Source organism: Odocoileus virginianus, chromosome 4 (assembly GCF_023699985.2).
Source record: "Odocoileus virginianus isolate 20LAN1187 ecotype Illinois chromosome 4, Ovbor_1.2, whole genome shotgun sequence".
In the NCBI taxonomy this organism is placed as follows: domain Eukaryota; kingdom Metazoa; phylum Chordata; class Mammalia; order Artiodactyla; family Cervidae; genus Odocoileus; species Odocoileus virginianus.
In genome coordinates this window covers 68963248-68982130 of record NC_069677.1, presented here as the reverse complement: position 1 = coordinate 68982130, position 18883 = coordinate 68963248, and the positions used below count along the sequence as shown (strand labels likewise).

Sequence of the window (18883 nt, the reverse complement as noted above, 5' to 3'; positions counted from 1 at the left end):
TTTTGCTGGACACTTTCCTCCAGAACTTCTGAAAACTCCCAATTTGATTGTTCTCTTTTTTTTAAATAAATGTACTTATTTTTAATTGCAGGATACTTGCTTTACAGTGTGGTGTTGGTTTCTGCCATACATGAACATGAGTCAGCCACAGGTATGCACATGTCCTCTCCATCCTGGACCTCCCTCCCACCTCTCACTCCATCCCACCCCTCTAGGTTGTCACGGAGCACCAGGCCGAGCTCCCTGCACTATACAGCAACTTCCCATTAGCTGTTTATTTTACACTTCAGCCAGTTTAGTTCGGTCACTCAGTTGTGTCTGACTCTTTGTGACCCCATTGACTACAGCACGCCAGGCTTTCCTGTCCTTCACCAGCTCCTGCAGCTTGCTCAAACTCATGCCCATCAAGTCAGTGATGCTATCTAATCATCTCATCCTCTGTCATCCCCTTCTCCTGCCTTCAGTCTTTCCCAGCATCAAGGTCTTTTCCAGTGAGTCAGTTCTTCACATCAGGTGGCGAAAGTATTGGAGCTTCAGCTTCAGCATCAGTCCTTCCAATGAATATTCAGGGTTGATTTCCTTTAGGATTGACTGGTTTGATCTCCTTGCAGTCCAAGGGACTCTCAAGAGTCTTCTCCAGCACCACAGTTCAAAAGCATCAGTTTTACACATGGTAATGTGTATGTTTCAGTGCTACTCTCTCAATTCTTCCCACTCTCTCCTTGCCCTGTTGTGTCGGTAAGTCTGTTCTCTATGTCTGAGAAATAGATTCATCAGTACCACTTTTCTAGATTCCATATATATGCATTAATATATTTGTTTTTCTCCTTCTGACTTATTTCACTCTGTATAACAGGTTCTAGGTTCATCCACCTCACTAGAACTGACTCAGATTTGTTCCTTTTTATGGCTGCATAATATTCCATTGTATATATAGACCACAGCTTCTTCATCCATTCATCTGTCGATGGACATCTAGGTTGCTTCCATGTTCTAGCTATTATAAATCATGCTGCAGTGAACACTGGGATACATGTGTCTTTTTCAATTATGGGTATATGCCCAGTAGTGGGATTGCTAGGTCATATGGTAATTTTATTTCTTAGAATAAAACTCCTAAGAAATCTCCGTGCTGTTCTCCATAGTGGCTGTATCAATTTACATTCCCAACAACAGTGCCAGAGGGTACCCTTTTCTCCACATCCTCTCAAGCATTTATTGTTTGTAGATTTTTTGATGATGGCCATTGTGACAGGTGTGAGCTGATACCTAGTTATAGTTTTGATTTACATTTGTCTAATAATGAGTGATGATGTGTATTTTTTCACATGTTTACTAGCCATCTGGATATCTTCTTTAGAGAAATGTCTGTTTAGGTCTTCTGCCCATTTTTTGATTGGGTTGTTTGTTTTTCTGATGTTCAGCTGCATGAACTGCTTGTATATTTTAGAGATTAATCCTTTGCCAGTTGCTTCATTTGCAATTATTTTCTCCCATTCTAAGGGTTGTCTTTTCATCTTGTTTATAGTTTCCTTTGCTGTGCAAAAGCTTTTAGGTTTAATTAGGTCCCATTTGTTTGTTTTTATTTTTATTTCCATTACTCTAGGAGGTGGATCATAGAGGATCTTGCTGTGATTTATGTCAAAAAGTTTCTGCCTATGTTTTCCTCTAAGAGTTTTATAGTTTCTGGTTTTAGCATTTAGGTTTTTAATCCATTTTGAGTTTATCTTTGTGTGTGGTGTTAGGAAGTGTTCTAATTTCATGCTTTTACACATGACTGTCCAGTTTTCCCAGTTATCTTTTCTCCATTGTATAGTCTTACCTCTTCTGTCAAAGATAAGGTGCCCATAGGTGTGTGGATATATCTCTGGGCTTTCTGTCATATTCCATTGGTCTATATTTCTGTTTTTGTGCCAATACCATACTGTCTTAATGACTATAGCTTTGTAGTGTGGACTGAAATCAGGACTGTTGATTCCTTCAGTTCCATTCTTCTTTCTCAAGATTGCTGTGGCTAATCGGGGTCTTTTGCATTTCCATACCATTATTTGTGACTACAGAGAAATGATGACATGGAGACTAGGCTGGGAGCCTTCCCTTTTGCTTGTGAGCCATTAAAGAACTTGTTCGAGCAAGAGGTATGCACCTGCACCCCAGACCTACACTGTGACCTTCTGCAGGAACCACAGCAGGAGCTGTGGGATTGTTGTTGTCACTGTTATGAGCCCGGTCAAAGTCTTCAGCCAGGCTTTCTTCTCCAATGACCAGAGCAAACACAAATGTTAATCTTTTTTCTTTGTGTTAGAACAGTGTGCACTGTAGCTGTGAGGATTAGAACTGAGGTAGGTCAATATATTTATTGAGCATCTTCTCAGTGTAACTTATGTGCTGGGCTCCAGAGATACAATGGAGGATAAAATGGAGCATGGGCCCTGTCCTCCTGGAGCTGACAGTCTAATGGGGTATACACACTGCCTCATAAACAATTAAGCCATGAGTGTAGCATGCAGAGTGCTGTCAAGACAAGACAACTGGGTGTCTTGGGAGGTGGAGCTGTGACCTCACCTTGTCTGAGGTGCTGGTCAGGGAAGGTAGGTGAGTGCTTAGCACTTGGTCAGGACGTGATGAAGAGGCATTCTAATGATCAGCCCTGGCCACAGGACTCAGCCTAAATTTGCTCCAGCTGGTTACTGCTACCCGTCCAACAATGATAGTTTTGCACAGAGAGGTTTATACATTAATTTGTCAAGAGTCACACAGCTAGTAGGTGGCACAACCAGGATTCCAAACTGGGCCTGTTGGACTCATTCCCATGCTTCTAACATCTGCTCTGCCTCCAGTTTTACCTCCTGGGCTCATCCTTGTCAGATGGGATGAGGCTCTGCAGTTTCTGCCTTTCTCTGCACCCCAAAATAAGCCACCCATGGGTTGTGGGTGGTGATCATTCCTTGGGTCATCAGAAATAAAATGTGCTTCCTTGTTGAGCCCTGGCATGCCCTAGCAGCAGGAGTGGTGGTCTTGCATCCCGCTGGGTGGCCGAGGTCTTGCTATAGTCTCCCTACTGATCGCCTCGCAGGCCGAAGGAGGTGATCCAAAGGCAGCCCCTTCATTCCCCTCCAGCCCCATCCTGAGTGCTTCAGGGAAGCCTGGAGAGCAGCCCTGAATGGCCCCAGGCACCCTTCTGCGCAATTCGGTGGAGGGGACCCTGGCCAGAGTTCTCACAACATAGTGATGACAACGATGATGACGACAGTAATAAAACAAACACTTCACGTGCCGGGCGCTATTCTAAGCACTCATGTATATTGGCTCATTCCATCCTCAGAACAGCCCTGTGAGGTGGATTCTGTTGTTAACAGGTGAGAAAGCTGAGGCGCACATGGGTGGAGCAATTTGCCTAAGATCACGCTTAAAGCTGGGCTTCTCAGGTGGTGCTAGTGGTAAAGAACCGCTTGCCGGTGCAGGAGACATAGAGATGTGGGTTTGATCCCTGGGCTGGGAAAATCCTCTGGAGAAGGAAGTGGGAGCCCACTCCAGTGTTCTTGCCTGGAGACTCCCATGGACAGAGGAGCCTGGCGGGCTCCGTCCGTAGGGTCACAAAGAGCCAGACACAACTGAAGTGAGTTCGCAGCAGCATCAGCACCTGCGTAGCCAAGGGGGCAGATGCTTTGATTCACAACTTTTTATAAAAGTGCTGTATGTAGGAGAGAGAGAAGTAGGCAGCCAGCCCCCCGGCCGCTGGAGGCTTCTAGGTGGCTCCTGCTGCTTGGGAACCGAGTGGGCCTGCCCACTCTGCCCTTTGCTCTCTGTCCATCCTGGGCTTGTGGTCCAGCCTGGCCAGGAGGGCAGGGAAGATGCAGCTGCTCTTTAAGGTCTGGGGAAAGAGATTGAAAAGTGGTCTCCTGCCCTTTCAGAGTTTGGCAGGGTCCTTGAGGAGTCCGCCTTCCTCACCTCCGGCCGAGTTCAGGCCTTGAGACCCAGGGAGCTGGACCCTCCACCGGTCCTGCCTCCCTGGCTTTTCCCTTTGCCCAGGAACGCCACCCCACTCCACCCCCAGCTCCCCAGGGCGCTCATTGCCATGCCTGCCTCGCCTTCAGAAAGTCTCCCCTTTGTTTTGCTCCAGCCCTTTTCTCTATAGTCTGCTCACTCATCTAGAATGGGGATTGGATCGCCTCTCCTCACCTCAGGGATGGGCCTCAATCCTGTTTCTTTCTCATTTTTGGTTAAACAAAATTTTTCACATTTTTCATTTATGGTGTTTAACATTTTGTATATACATGATGGAAAGAAATCAAAGCAATAGTCATTTTTGAGTGTGCCTCTCTGCCCTCCTCCTCCTCAGGCTCTGCCAGGCTTTGGGGTGGTTGCGTGTGCCATCCCCCTTCCCAGCTAAAGATGGCCAGACTGGAGAGTCTCTGAACTGAGTACCCCCTACTGTTGCTCCTTGGTGTGATGGTCGCTTCCTTTAATCTGTGCTTAGTCACTCAGTCCTGTCCAACTCTTTGCAGCCCCATGAGCTGTAGCCCCCACCAGGTTCCTCTGTCCGTGGGAATTCTCCAGGCAAGAATACTGGAGTGGGTTGCCATGCCCTCCTCCAGGGGATCTTTGCAACCCAGGAGTCGAACCCAGGTCTCCCTCATTGAAGGTGTATTCTTTACCATCTGAGCCACCAGGGAAGCCCAAGAATACTGATGTGGGTAGCCTGTCCCTTCTTCAGGGAATCTTCCCCAGCCAGGAATAGAACCGGAATCTCCTGCCTTGAAGGCGGATTCTTAACTAGCTGAACTACCAGGGAAGCCCTTCCTTTAACCTCACACCAAAGTCAAGGCCAAAAGCCAGGCCAGGCCAAGGCAGTGCAAAAGGTTATCTGCCTTGGAGCGGCCACATCGCTCAGCGCTGGCATGCTCAGGGTGGCCAGGGGGGCATCAGGTGCCCTTATGGGCTGGGGTCCCTCAGGAGGGTGATTTGTTTGGCTTGTATAGTGTACACAACTTTTTAATTGGTGCGTGTGTGCTAAGTCGCTTCAGTCATTGTCCAACTCTTTGCAACCCTGTGGACTGTAGCCTGCCAAGCTCCTCTGTCCATGAGATTCTCCAGGCCAGAGACTGGAGTAGGTTGCTATTTCCTCCTCCAGGGGATCTTCCTGACCTAGGAATCAAATCCTCATCACTCTCTTACGTCTCCTGCATTAGGAGGTGGGCTCTTTACCACTAGCACCACCTGAGAGGCCAACATTAAAAAAAATTAGTTTCACATAAAAATTCAGATGTCTGGCTACTCTTAAAAAATTTGGACTCTCTGGTAACCCTGTTGCAGACATGCTCCTGTTGTTACAGTCAGCTGGTGGAGGCTACCAGAGGTCTCCTGTTTACCCCAGGCCCCACTGCTCCCTACTGCCTGTCCCTATTCCCTTCTCTCATTTATCCACCTCACCTCTGCCTACATGTGAGTTTGGGATATCCATTTGTCTCCCGAGTTCCTCTTTCTGCTACTGCAGGATAAAGCAGTTCAGATGGTGGGTCAGCCAGGATGTGGGAGGGTGGAGTTTAACAATTCAGCCCTGACAAGGAGCATCCATCTCAGAGGCAAGGGGCTGCTGACACAAATGGAGGCCTGCTCCCCGCACCCAGGCCTCCCCTTTGCTGTCTGTCACCATGCCTGCCCTTCTCCTGGGCCACTTGCCTCCTGGGCTGGTGGGAGGCCCTGGGCTCTGTGAGGCAGCAGCTCTAGGCTGGGTCATCCCTGAGACACAGCCTGTGAAGTTGTGCCCCAGTTAGCACACACCCCACCCAAGAGAAAGACAGTATGAGAACATTTGCCTTGCTGCTATCAGGGGGTTCCGGGGGTGGGGTATGGTACCCACATCCCGAAGGCAGGGATGGTCCGGGAGCTGGGCCTTGGGAGAGTGGGTGGCAGGGAAGGACCCCCTTACCGTCACCCACTCCTCCTGCTGGACTGGTAGCCATGTGTGCCCACTGGGACGCCTCACATGGCACCTTCCCTGTGAGGACCACTGCCCCACTTCTCTGTGTGGCCCACAGTCATAGTACCCACACCACCTTACCTTACCCTCCACCCAAGCAGAACCCCGGCGAGCTCCCAGGGTCTCCCCTGCATTTCTGGAATGCAGACAGCAGACACTGGGAGTCTCTCTGCCAGGGCCTTAGGGTGACCTTGAGATAAGGAAAATGAGGTCCAGCCTGTAGCTCCCCAGCCCCACTCTAGCGGGGGAAATGTGATAATAAAACAACTCCTGGCTCGTTGATTTGAAGGGAGAAGACAGTGTGGCCGTGCAACTAAGAAGGGAGCTCGTGATCACTTACAGATGGAGATGCGTGGCCTGGACAACCTCAGGGACCTCAGGGGCTAATCAGAACCCTGTCAGCAAGGTGGCCATGATGAGTCAAATGGAATAGTGGCTGCAAAGCCCTCTGGCTGCCACCTGGCCAGTGCTCCAGGTCGTCACAGGCAAGGTGGTTCAGTGGAAGGTGACTTGGGGAGTGAGAGAGGCCGGGGAGGAAGGTGTGGCTCTGGGAGGCTGAGGGGACAGGGTGGGTGTTCCTCAGAGGGAATGTTTTCACAGGCAGGGAAGGTAAAAAGGCAGTGCAGGCAGATAGCATTCATTTGCAGACTCCCTGACAGATTGGCACTGCCTCTGTCCCTAAGGACGCAGATGCTGGGGCAGTTCGGGTGGGCATGTGGGAAGAGCTTCCAGCTCCCATGGTGGGTTTTCCAGGAGCAGTGCCCGGGATTGGGTGAGGGATGACAGTGCTGGAGGTGGGGAGGCCAGCACTGGTGGAGGGGTCCCAGGCGACAAGGCAGAGCCAGCCACAGAGGGGGACGTGCCACCAGGCCTTGGCCTGGGACTCAGGCAAGGTAAAGACAGAGGCAAGGCAGGGGGCAGAGGGCCAGGGCAGGGGGCGGGAGAAGGGGCCTGCGGGGCTGGAGCCGGAGCAGCCCAGGAGGAGATGTGAAAAGGCGGGAGCCTCACAGGAGCCCCTGCTCCAGGCATGGCCTGAGAGGGCAGCTCAGTCAGAATGGGGAGGAACCTGCCAGGCTTTGGGGAGTCCGAGGACCTCACTTTGGGAGCCCAGAAGTCAGCCCTCTGCAGTGGGGTGACAGCTAGCAGGACTTTCCCAATGTGCACACAGATGCCTCTCTAAGGTTGGGAAGCTCTCCTCCAGCTGTCGATGGAACTGCCCTGCACTAGGGAAACAGGGAGAGGTCCCCAGGATTGAGAATAAGAACAACAAAAAGTCTTTCTTTCTTTCTTTGGCTGCGTCGGGTCTCAGTTCTAGCATGCAGGATCTTTCATTGCAGAACACGGACTCACTAGTTGTAGTTTGTGGGCTTAGCTGCTCCATGGCATGTGGGATCTCAGTTACCCAACCAAGGATCGAGCCCACGTCCCCTGCATTGCAAGTTGGATTCTTAACCACTGGACCACCAGGGAAGTCCCTGAGAATAAGAATTTAAATTCCTCTCTGCCTCTTGTTGGGGGGTGGCAGCCCTGGCCCTCACCCCTGGACTGAGTTCAGCCCCACCCTCCCTGTGGTGGTGGGATGTGGGGACAGAAGGGGCAGGGGGTTGGTGGGACCCCAACCCATGAGGACGTGGGTCTGTGAGGGCCAAGCGACCGGTGGCAGCACCCCGTGACCCAGGGATGCTAACAGAGTACGTGGTTCTGAAGGGCAGTGTGGACCTGAGACCTGAACCCTCATTAATCCCTCGGTCCTGAGAGCCTCTCTGACCACCCACCCCTGGAGTAGCTGGGTGGGGAGTGGGGCAGAATTTTAGTGTTTTGTTGTCAGTCTTGGTGCCAAATCCCAGTTTGGCCCTCCTCGAGCTGTGCCCAAGGGCACATGCCTTGGTGTCCCTGACGCTGCTCCCAGCTGCTAACAGGGGAGACCAAATGCCACCCTTTGCAGCTCTGCCTTGGGACCTTTGTGGCCATGCCAGCTGTGCCTATGTGACCTTCCTGCTCCCACCTGACCCTGCAGCCCCTTCCATCTGCTTCCCCTCTCCTCGGAGCCTCTGGAGCCCTTAGTTCTCACCCAACTTATCCAGTCTCCACTGGGCTTTTCTGCTGGGTGAACATCGCTGTGGTCATCAGAAAGGGCTGTGGGCCCACCAGACTGGGCAGCCTTCCAGAGAGCCTGCGTGGCGCCCTGTGGGGAGGGGAGGGCCCCAGGGCCCCCGGGCCCCCTGTGCCCCCCCACCTCGCCCCACAGCCCCTGCACGTGTTCATCATTCAGTGCTGCTGGGCAGCCACCACCTGCCAGATTCTGTGCTTAGTGCTCAGGATGCAAAGACCAACACCCCTGGTTGTCAGGGAGCAGCAGGCACTCCTCACCGGCCCCTTCCCACCCCACCCCACCCCCACCCTCCCACCCTGGCACACGGCACACAGCACACGTGCTGCAGTCCAGTCACAGCGTGTTGTTTGCAGAACTTGGCACCTGCTTGGTTTTTCACACCTCTGTGCTTTACTCCTTTGCACCTTCTGGTCCTCACCTAGGATACACTTATCTCCATCGCTCACCTTAGCTGATACCTACTTGGCCTGCAAGACCCCATTTTGGCATTGCTTCTACCAAGAAGCCTTCTGCAATGCCCACAGGCTGGGCATGATACCCTTCTGCTCTCCCTGTGTGCCTGCTTATTAGCCTCTTGTATTGTAACCCTGTCTGCCCCTCCCCCGACATACCCCTTGAACCCTGAGGCCAGGGGTGGGGCTCATTCATCTCAGGCTCCCCAGTTCCCAGGACCAGGCACACTGGTGGTGCTCTGGCAGCATTGACTGGACATGCATGTCTCCCGGACTTGAGCCTCTGTGTGACTGGTGGTCTGTCCACTTTACTCCTCCTGGCTCATTCTCCTCTGGGCCCTTTCTCATGTCGTGTGTTCCTAACAGGTTTTTCTTTCCAAGGATAAATCCTCCAAGCCAGTAGTAACCCAGAGCAGGGCTGGGTTTTATGATGGAGAGCACCTCTGGATTTAAAGAGGGAGAAACTGTGTCTCATGCTGAGTTCCCAGTAATTTGATATTTGCTGTGGTCTCTTCAGTGAACAAGCATCTCCTGAATATTTGGGGACATGTCTTTGAGGAGCTTAAATCTCCTCCAATGTTGGATCAGCAGCATGTGGGGGCTTGATGTCTTACAGCATCACTATAGGAGACTGCCCCCCCCTCAAAGACAATGGGGTGTTGAGACCAGCTGGCAGATGTGTGTGAGAGTGCCCCAAGGAGGGACTGACGAGGGGCTGAGTTGTGATGAGTCGTCATCTGTTGAACCAGCTGGTTGGCAGGGCATGAGCCCAGGAAGGACAGGAAGGACTCTGGGGAGGCAGGAGGGCTTCCTGCAGGAGGAGGGACTTGGGATGAACTTTGAAGGATGCTAATGATGGTAACTTTGCTGTTGTTGTTCAATAGCCCAGTCATGTGTGATTCATTGCAACCCCATGGACTGTAGCACGCCAGGCCTCCCTCTCCCTCACCGTCTCCTGGAGTTTGCCCAAGTTCACGTTCATTGCATCATCCAGCCGTCTCATCCTCTGACGCCCCCTCCTTGTGCCCTCAATCCTCCGCAGCATCAGGGACTTTTCCAATGAGTCGTCTGTTCTTATCAGATGACCAGAATACTAGAGCTGCAGCTGCAGTCCTTCCAGTGAATAGTCGGGGTTGATCTCCCTTAAGACTGATTGGTTTGATCTCTTTGCTGTCCAAGAGACTTTCAGGAGTCTCCTCTAGCACCACAATTTGAAGGCATCAATTCTTTGGCATTCTGGTACAGAAATGATGGTAACTACCTGATGTTTATTGAACACTGTCTGTGAACCAGACCCCCACAAGTCAAATACTGCTGTCTCCACTTTTATGGAAGAGAAAACCGAGGTACAGAATGTAACTTGACAGAGTTTGCAAATGTGTGATTCCTAGCTCAGGCTCCTTGGTAAGGGGTTTTAAGTGAGACGCAGCCCCAAGCTGGTCAGGGAGCAACTGGTGTGTAAGACCACGAGATGGACTGAGGCAGGGACAAGCACAGTGGAGAGGGTCCCAACCAGGGTGCTAGAAAATGAGGTCTCAGGGCCCTGGTGCTCCCACGATGCTGAGCAGCCACCTGGTCCCTCAGCTTCCTCCCTCGTCCTCAAAACAGGAGTACCTGGCAGTACCAGCCCTGTGTCCTGCTTGGTCATAGTCAGGATAGGGGATGGGGCGGGGGGGGAGGATGGCGTGTCTGTTCCCAGAGACTAGCATTTGCCCTGATGATTCTTGGGTGCTGACCTGCTCAGCTGCTCCTCTGGGGGCAGCCGTCTGGTCATGGAGGTCGCCCTGACTCTAACACCACCTCCCCGGCTCACTGCTGACCTCTTCCCAGGGCTTCTGGATCTTCTCTCTCTGGCCTGGCCTGACTCTGCCCCCACAACATCCTGCCTATCACGAGAGGATGCCTAGCCTGATGGGCTGGCCACAGGCTCTGGAGCCATAATGCGTGGTTTCAAATCCTGTCACTGTTGCTTTCTAGCTGATGACCTAAAAGAAGTTTGGGAAACTGACAGTCCAGTGATTAGGACTCCGCATTCTTACTGCTGAGGGCCCCGGGTTCAGTCCCCAGTCAGGGAACTAAGATCCCACAAGCCACGGGGCATGGCAGAAAAAGAGAGAGAGAGAAATGTTATTTTACTTCTTGTGTCTCAGTTTCTTCAACTGTAAAACGGGGACAATTAAGTTATACCTCATAGGGTTGTTATGAGAAATAAGTTAATTTAGTAAAATCTTCCAATAGTGTCAGACACATCACTTATATTATTTAAGTGTTCCTATTATTTTTAACAGGGCCACTGATATAATTATTATAACAGGTCATTTCTGCACACCTACTCTGACTCATAATGCTGGGTTGTAAATGGCTAAGCTCCCAGGCTCTGTCAGGAGGCACCCACAGACTAGCAAGTAAGACCCAAGTGTTAACGCTGTGATATAAGGAAGCACATGGTACTTGGGATTCATGAGGAAGGTCAAGGGCATTGTTTTCCTCACCTGAATTACTTCAAGCATTGGCCTTTGCCTGGATCTCTGGACTTCCATCTGGTATTTCTGCTCTGCTGCCGCAGTCCGTGTGTGATCCTGGCAGAGGAACTTGGATTTGATGGGGTAGAAAAGCAGGGGCTGATCCATTAGCAGAGTTATCCAGAGATAGCCAGGCAGGCTCCCCCTAAAGGTCCTGAGCCCCTCCCATGGAACAGGATTGCTAGTAGGTGGGATGTTTTGGAAGGAACCTAAAGAGTAGTGGGGCTTCCCTGGCGGCTCAGACAGTAAAGAATCTGGCTGCAATGTGGGAACCTGGGTTCAATCCCTGGGTTGGGAAGATCCCCTGAAGAAGGAAACAGCTACCCACTTCAGTATTCTGGCCTGGAGAATTCCATGGACAGAGGAGCCTGGCAGGCTACAGTCCATGGGGTCACAAAGAGTCGAACACGTCTGGGTTCCATCTGGGATGGCAAACAAGTTTCATCTCTGGACCAGTCGTCTGGTTCTGTCTGCCAAGGGTGCTGCATTGAAAAGGGTTGTAAGACTGAGCAGGAAAGAGGAGCACAATGGACTTCCATATCTGCCTTGGCTCTGGGAAGGAGGGGCACCCATGCCATATACTCACCATCTAGACCTGGTGATATTTAAGGTCCTGTCCAGCATAAAATGACACACACGGTTGGGTTGGTGGTCATCTTTTTTTTTTTTTAAACTTGTTTATTTTTAATTAGAGGATAATTTCTTTACAATATTGTGTTGGTTTCTGCCATATAGCAACATAAATCAGCCATAGGTGGTTAAGTCTTAATAATTAAGTGAGCTGAATGCACCAGTAGCTTCCTGGATGGCCTGAGTGATGCCGTAACAGTGCAGGCCTGGGAATAGCCAAGGTGGGAGACAAAGTGTGGAGCACAGTCTCCTCGAGGTGAGAGTGGAGCCTTAGGGATGCCAAGTGGCCTAGACCCCTGGCGGGTCTGCACATCACTTATGCACCGCCTGCAAATCAGCAGCCCCCGGGGAAGCTGCCCATTTCTGGGAATTGTGCAGAAGGGAAGGGCAGCTCCTGGAATGCAGAGCCATTTCCTCCACATGGGTTGGGTCCTCCCCCGCAGTGTGTCCTCATCCCCCTGCACCGGGCACACCCAGACATCACAGAGATGAGATTAATTTCCCCAGGCTGATTCCACTCAATGTGAATGAAAGTCCATTCACTCTCCCAAGAGCTGCATTAATAATGAATGTGTCCCCCTCTTCCAGCTTTATTTACCAGACAACTTGTAGTTCAACTGATTGGGTTAGAAAGGAATCTTTAAAATGATTAGTCTAGAAACAGAGAAGCAAAAAGCAGTGGAAACTAAACCTTCAATTAAGTTGGTAGCATCTTTGGGGGAGGCTCTGGGATGACCATTACCAGAGCTTGTGGTCAGGGAAGATGAAGAGTGCCCTTTGGGTTCTGAATCACAAAGACAGTCCAAGAAATGCCCTGTGATGCTGCAAAAATAACCAGAAGAATTCTAGGTGGTATGGCATGATGGCGCCTTTGGTGTCTGATCCATACACAGCCAATGCCCTCTAAATGGTGGGGGTTGTTACTGCTGTGTAGCTTCTCCTGGGCACCTCTTCTTCTGGCCAGCACTATATGACACTGTTTTGGAAGTGGTGCTGGCGGGGTGGGGTGCGTGGAGAGGCTAGGAAGCCCAGTGAGCCCCTTGACAGTGTCTGCAGCCAAAGTCTTCTTTTACCATGTGTCCACTTGGAAAAATGGGCAGTGTTCTGGACTATTCTTTTGGGAAATAAGCTCTGTAGAAGCCCTAGAAACTGGGAACTTGGGGAGAAGGGGGCAGATTTGGTGAGGGATAATAACCACTGGGCACTGCTGTTTTGAGGGACTGCTGGGGCCCACCCCTGTCCTAGGCATTCATTACTGTGTTGGGTCCTCCAGCAGCCCTCTGCGGTACGGGCGCCTTCAGGACGGGGTGGGCAAGGTCCAGATCACTGGGGCCTACCACACTGGGAGGGAGCCCAGGGGCCCAGCTACTTGGCACATCAGTGCAAATATGCCCTTACTCGGGGACCCCCGCCCCCAGTTTTTTCCCACTGGGACTGTAATTACGCATTCTCGAGGGTTCTGTTCTATTTTATAGATGGGGAAACTGAGGCTCCCGGAAATTAAGAAACTTGCTCCCAGTCACACAGGCAGTCCATATCAGAGATACTGAGTGGCTGGAGTCCACGGCTATGACTGATACCCCCGTCCAACTCCCCCTCCCCCCGAAAACAGAGTCTTTGCCCAAGACTTCCCAGGAGGTCTCAGGCATCACCCCCCCCCACTTCCAAGCACACTTTGAAAATTGCTGGGTGAAAAGATTGTTCTGGGGTCCTGTGTCCACCTAAGCCACCCCACCCCCCACATACACACCTTCTAGGGCCAGGGGGCTGCCCCTATCAGACGGGCGGGTATCTTGCCCTGCGTCTTGATCCAAGGGAAGGCGGGCTGGGTGGAAGGCTGCTCTGGGCAGTACTGAGTAGTCAAATACACTCTAAGGGGTATCGATGTGTTGGGCCCTGCCTGGCTGCATGAGTGGCAAAGGATTGAGGAGACGTGGCTGTTGCCCGCGTGGAGCTCCCCAGTTGCTGGGGAGGTGAATTTGCCATTCAGGAAATAACTTCGACCCATGCAGAATGGTGCTAATTCTGGGGAGAGAAAAGGAGCAAAAGACAGCCACCAGAGAAGCTTATTTCTCAGCTGAAAGATGCCTAAAGTTTTCATATACACGTCACTAAAATCGTCCAGGCAGTGATACTGCCTTTTAGGAAGAAGTTTCCAATATGAGGTAGAATTTGGGTTGCCTGTGCACTGGGAGGGGTTCTGCGAGCGGTGGTTGCCACGGCAACCCGCATTCAGCCGCCTCCTCTGCCCCGTGGCTGCTGTTCCAAAAGTTGGTTTCTGAGTGGAGCGGGCTGCCTGGAACCTCAGAGCCATTTCCCATGGAAACAATGTTCTAAATGATGGGTGACGTTGCCACAGAAGCCTATTTAATCCGACTGCAAGGGAGCTGAGGTGGCAGTGGGGCTGCTGATGGGGGCGGGGGAGGAGGCTGGGAATTGCCGAGCCCCTAGAGTGGAGGGAGGGAGGCTGTGGGTCTCTCTTCTGGGAAAAAAGTAAACAAGGCAAGAGAACAGACATTTGAGCACCTTCTCTAAGCCGGGCTCCTCTCAAACATTTTAATTTCATGCCTAGAGCGATCCTGCAAAAGATGGTTCTCTAGCCAACCCCGTATTACAAGTGTTAATAAAAACTGAGGTTGCAAAAGGTTAACTCGCCCAAGGTCACTCAGCTGGTGGGCTGGGAGAGTATCAGACATGGAAAATCGGTGGGGAGACTTTAAAGGGAGCCCCAGACCCACCTTATTTCACCCTCCCACCTCCGAGGGGCCGTCTGTGACCCCCAAATGGCGAAGAACCAGTGTTCTAGAATGATGTCCAAGATACTATCTAGTTGAACAGGCCGGAGAGGAGAGGGATGTAAATGGGAACAGTTTGCTACTTAACTACCAACCAACCTTTTACCCTGTGGTGACTTTCAAAAATCTTTCTCCACACCACGTGAGATCAGCCGACTTTGTAGGAGGGTGGTGCACGCCCCTTGGCATTTTGACTGCCTTCCCTGTTTACAAAGACATCCTTTGAGTCAGGGATTATTTCAGGGAAGGTTCTGCCCAAGAGCCCTTACAGACTGGGGAGTTTTCTGGACTCCAGTCCCACCCTTGCAAACCTTCTTTTTCTCCTAGGCTCACACTTGGGACCAGGAGGGTCTTATCTGTGTGACCAGTCATGCTTGGGGAGGGAGGGAGACAGTCCCAACCTGTGCCTGAGTGAGCTGTCTCCGAGCCCTCTGTGTGGAGAGGCTGGCGCTATGTGGTGGGTCGTCTAATGGTTGTTCAGACTTCCCTCGTGGTCCAGTGGCTAAGACTCCTTGCTCCCAATTCAGGGGACCTGGGTTTGATCCCTGGTCAGGGCCCTAAGATCCCACATGCTACAACTAAGACCTGGTGCAGCCAAAAAAAAAAAAAAAAAAAAAAAGCCATTGATGGGCTCTGGTACCTCTAGCTAACATCTGTCCTTGCTGATGCTGTGCCAGGCCAGGTGATGGAGGAATGAGATGCAGCCCTCCCCTGTTACGTGCAGTTAGTGTAGAGGACTTCAAGTCCTCTGCAAGTAGTGGGGGTCTCTGCACCAGGAGCTGTGGGGCATGGGTCGAAGGGGGCACCGCCCATGGGAGGCGATACCTGGGCCTGAGCTCTTTCCCCAGGGCCCCAGTGGGGGTGGGGTGGGCAAAGGGCACCGCATGACCTCAGGGTACACTGGAAAACACAGTTGCTTGGGAGAGAGCAGTGTGAGAGGTCAGCCATAAATGTCCAGTGAATCCCCATCTGCTGTGGGAAGCACTGAAGGGTTTTCCCCTATGAGGGACCAGTCCAGTGTTTGTGTTAACCATGCTTTCTAACCCTGTTGCATTGAGTCTGAGTTTGGAGGGAACTCTGAGTTGACCCCCACCCTGTGATCTCTTGGGCTTAACCCCTGAGCGTGGGGCACTGTGAAAGGAAACTGGCCCTCGTCTGTTTCCTGCCAGCTACCTTGTTTGCAGGCAGAGGGCAGTTTTGTCAGGTCCCCAGGTGATTCTGCTGTGGGTGGTTTGAGCGCTGCCTCGAAGGTTGGATTCATGTCCTCTATCATATCTATGATGTATTTCTTGTTTTTTGAGAAGAAAATCAAGAGAAACTATTTTTCTTCCTGATACCTTTCCACCCGCGTAGTATTTTTTATTCACGTTGCTGCCAGCGAGAAGGAAAGATAGCTTTCAATTTTATCTATTTTACTTTATTTAATTGAGGTATAGTTGATTTATATTATATTAGTTGTAAGTGTACAAAATAGTAATTCAAAATTTTTATCAATTATATTCCATTTAAAGTTATTGTGAAATATTGACTGTATTCCCTATGCTATACATTATATCCTGGGAGCATATTTATTTTATGCATAGTAGTTTGTATCTCCTCGGAAGGGAGCTTTAAAAACAGCCTCTCACAGGCAGACACATTCACTCTGGCCCAAGTGTCACCTCCCTCCTCAGACTAGGTCAGCGGTTAAGGAGAGGCAGAGAAGACAGAGAGTGGCCTATACCCTCCCCCACCGTCCGCCCCATTTCTGTCTCCCTCAACACCCCTCTGGCCCCATGGGACCACCAGCTTTGTCATGTGGGAAAGCTCAGTGTGTTGAAACCACAGCTTATCCTCACCATTATCCTTACCTGTTGTGGGGATGAGAGAGCCAGATGCTGGGGCTTAGCTGGCACCTGGTCCTTTTATCCTGCACCAGGGGAGCTTAAATTCCCACTCAAAAGGAGAGGGAACTGCACATTTCCAGGTGGCCTGAACATTCATAATATTGTCCGGCTTTTCTAATACACAAATAGAATACATGCTTATTGTAGAAAATTGAAAAAGTGCCCCCAAATCTGCCTTAGAGACAGCTATGTGCCAATCCTCTGACTGTGCCTGGAAGCACACCTGACATGTAGATTCATAAGTAGGTAACTTCGTGGAAATGTAGTCATATGTACTTACTGTTTTGCAGCCTGTTTTTTGAAATATATATTGTAAACCTTCCCTAGGCTAGTCAATAGCATTCTTTTTTAATGACTATCTAGTATTTCATTGTATGGATAAACTTTTCCTTAACTCTTCCCCATCTACCCAGTATTTATTTCCATTTTTACCCCTGTTCTTAACATCTTTGTACTACACTTGTCTGATTACCTCCTTGGACTACATTCTCACATGTGGTATAGCTTTACAAGAGGTTATGTCCATTTTAAATTTTGACATATCTATGCAAGTGTACTCTCAGCCCAGTTTGGACAGATTTATATTCTCATACGCAATGTATAAAAATGCCTACTTCCCCACCACTGCAGGAAATCCTAAATGTCTACATCAAGCTTCAGTAACTGCACAATCGCCTATAGCCCCATGCAAATCAGGGTGGCCTCGTAATCCACATTTGTGTCCAACACCCTTTCTGTTGAAATCTAGAATGGAGGACTCTTGGAGCTAAGAACAACTGTGAAAACTCAGCCCTTTACTCTATTAGATAAGGAAACTGTGGCTCAATTGGTGGCATTCCCAAGCAGCAGAGATGCAAACAGGACAGCAGTTCATTGTCTCCTGGCATGCCACCCCCCACCCTTCTACCAGCCCTGAAGCTACCCGGGGATGGCTCACCCCAGGTAGTTTGTGCTTCCCTCCAGCAGCATCTGCAGTGAGCAGCTTAGGTCTCTGGCAACACCCTCAAATTCTTCCTTAGATGACTCTCCTCCTGTTTCCCCCACCAGTGTTTAGCCTTGGTGCTGTCACCCTCCTCCTTCTGGAAACTCTGGGCTCCCTTTGCTGTGACAGGTCCTAGCTTCCCTCCGTTTTTCTGAGTACTCCTTCCATGCTCCATGCTCTCCTCCTTGTCACTTTGTGATACAGATTCCAAAGACCACTCTTCATGTCTCTGCCGTCTCCTCTGCACAGCCAGTCCTGAGCTATTCAGGCTCAATTGTCTTTTGGAATCTTGGTCCCATGTTTCCAGCCCCTGCCGAGTCGCCTTGACACTCTGGACATTTTAGGATGGATAATTGTGTGCTGGAAGGGGGAATTCCCTGGGCATTATAGGATGTTTAGCAGCATCCCTCACCTCTGCTGATGGGACGCTGGTAGCACTCACTTGGTTTTGGCATCTAAATACATCTCTAGGCATTGCATTTTGCCCCTGGTTAACAACCACTGCCTTCTCTGGACTCAACACCATCAACATAAAACTTGTCTCTGATCCTCCTCCTCTTCCTCCCCAACTAAAAGACGGGTTGACCAGATGTCATGACATTCTCACATGACTTTCTGCATGATCAAAGGCAAGTTGGCCAGAGACTGGAACCAGGATCACCGAATTCTGAGAGTCAGAAGGGACTTAGGACTCTGAGTGCAGATGTGCTAAGCTCTTGTGCTCCTCTTTCCACTGAGCTCAGAGAACCTCCCATCCTTCTCAGCACTTCAATCCAATGACCAGACTCGATGTGAAAGGTGAACCTCTATGCCCTCCCTGCCCAGACCAATGCCCATGTGTTTAGCTGTACAGGAATATAGTGCAGAATTCAGTGGTGGTATAGCTTGTTTGACACGGCCTTTGGCTGGTTCAAGACTCCATGGCATCTACTAGTATTATGTCCCCAAGGCCAGGCCTGGCACATAGTTGGTTTCCAGTAAATGATTGAATAAGTCATTTTAACAGTTACAGTCTCCGGGTGAGGGATCAGGGTTGGTACTTTTCTTTTGCAGGTCTTCATTTTCAAAAGAAGAAAAAAAGGAAACCCTGTGAATATTTTCCCCTAAGTCAAAGAGGAAGAAGCCCCCTGCCTCATTCCACATGTCTTGCCTCCCCAGGTCTGACCAACCAGCAACATGGCAACGAGTGCAGTCCCCAGCGACAACCTCCCCACGTACAAGCTGGTGGTGGTGGGAGATGGGGGTGTGGGCAAGAGTGCCCTCACCATCCAGTTTTTCCAGAAGATCTTTGTGCCTGACTACGACCCCACCATTGAAGACTCTTACCTGAAACATACAGAGATTGACAATCAATGGGCCATCTTGGACGGTGAGACTTGATGACAGCCCTGCATGGGGGTGGGGCATTAATACAGGTTTAGGGAAAGTTGACAGTTTTTTATCTCGGTGTGCTGGTTTCATCCATGTTGCCATTATGGGATGGTTGGTGTAAGGCTGTGCGTGTTTTCCAGGGTAAATTC

General features: G+C 50.6%; 1 protein-coding gene across 6 annotated transcripts in view; it reads left to right on the top strand.

The window, feature by feature from the left end:
• Positions 1 to 18883, top strand: part of MRAS (muscle RAS oncogene homolog) — a 67596-nt gene that overhangs the window by 9555 nt on the left and 39158 nt on the right. For 3 of the 6 annotated variants that reach the window (XM_020913404.2, XM_020913402.2, XM_020913398.2), the window contains exon 2: positions 18522 to 18732. The exons of 2 other annotated variants lie outside the window; for them this stretch is intronic. In XM_020913404.2, the coding sequence (XP_020769063.1) occupies positions 18540 to 18732 (193 nt within the window). In that variant the 5' untranslated portion in view covers positions 18522 to 18539. Of the gene's footprint in view, positions 1 to 91; positions 152 to 18521; positions 18733 to 18883 lie in introns of all 6 variants that reach the window. One more of the 6 variants, XM_070466683.1, reaches the window with a different exon arrangement.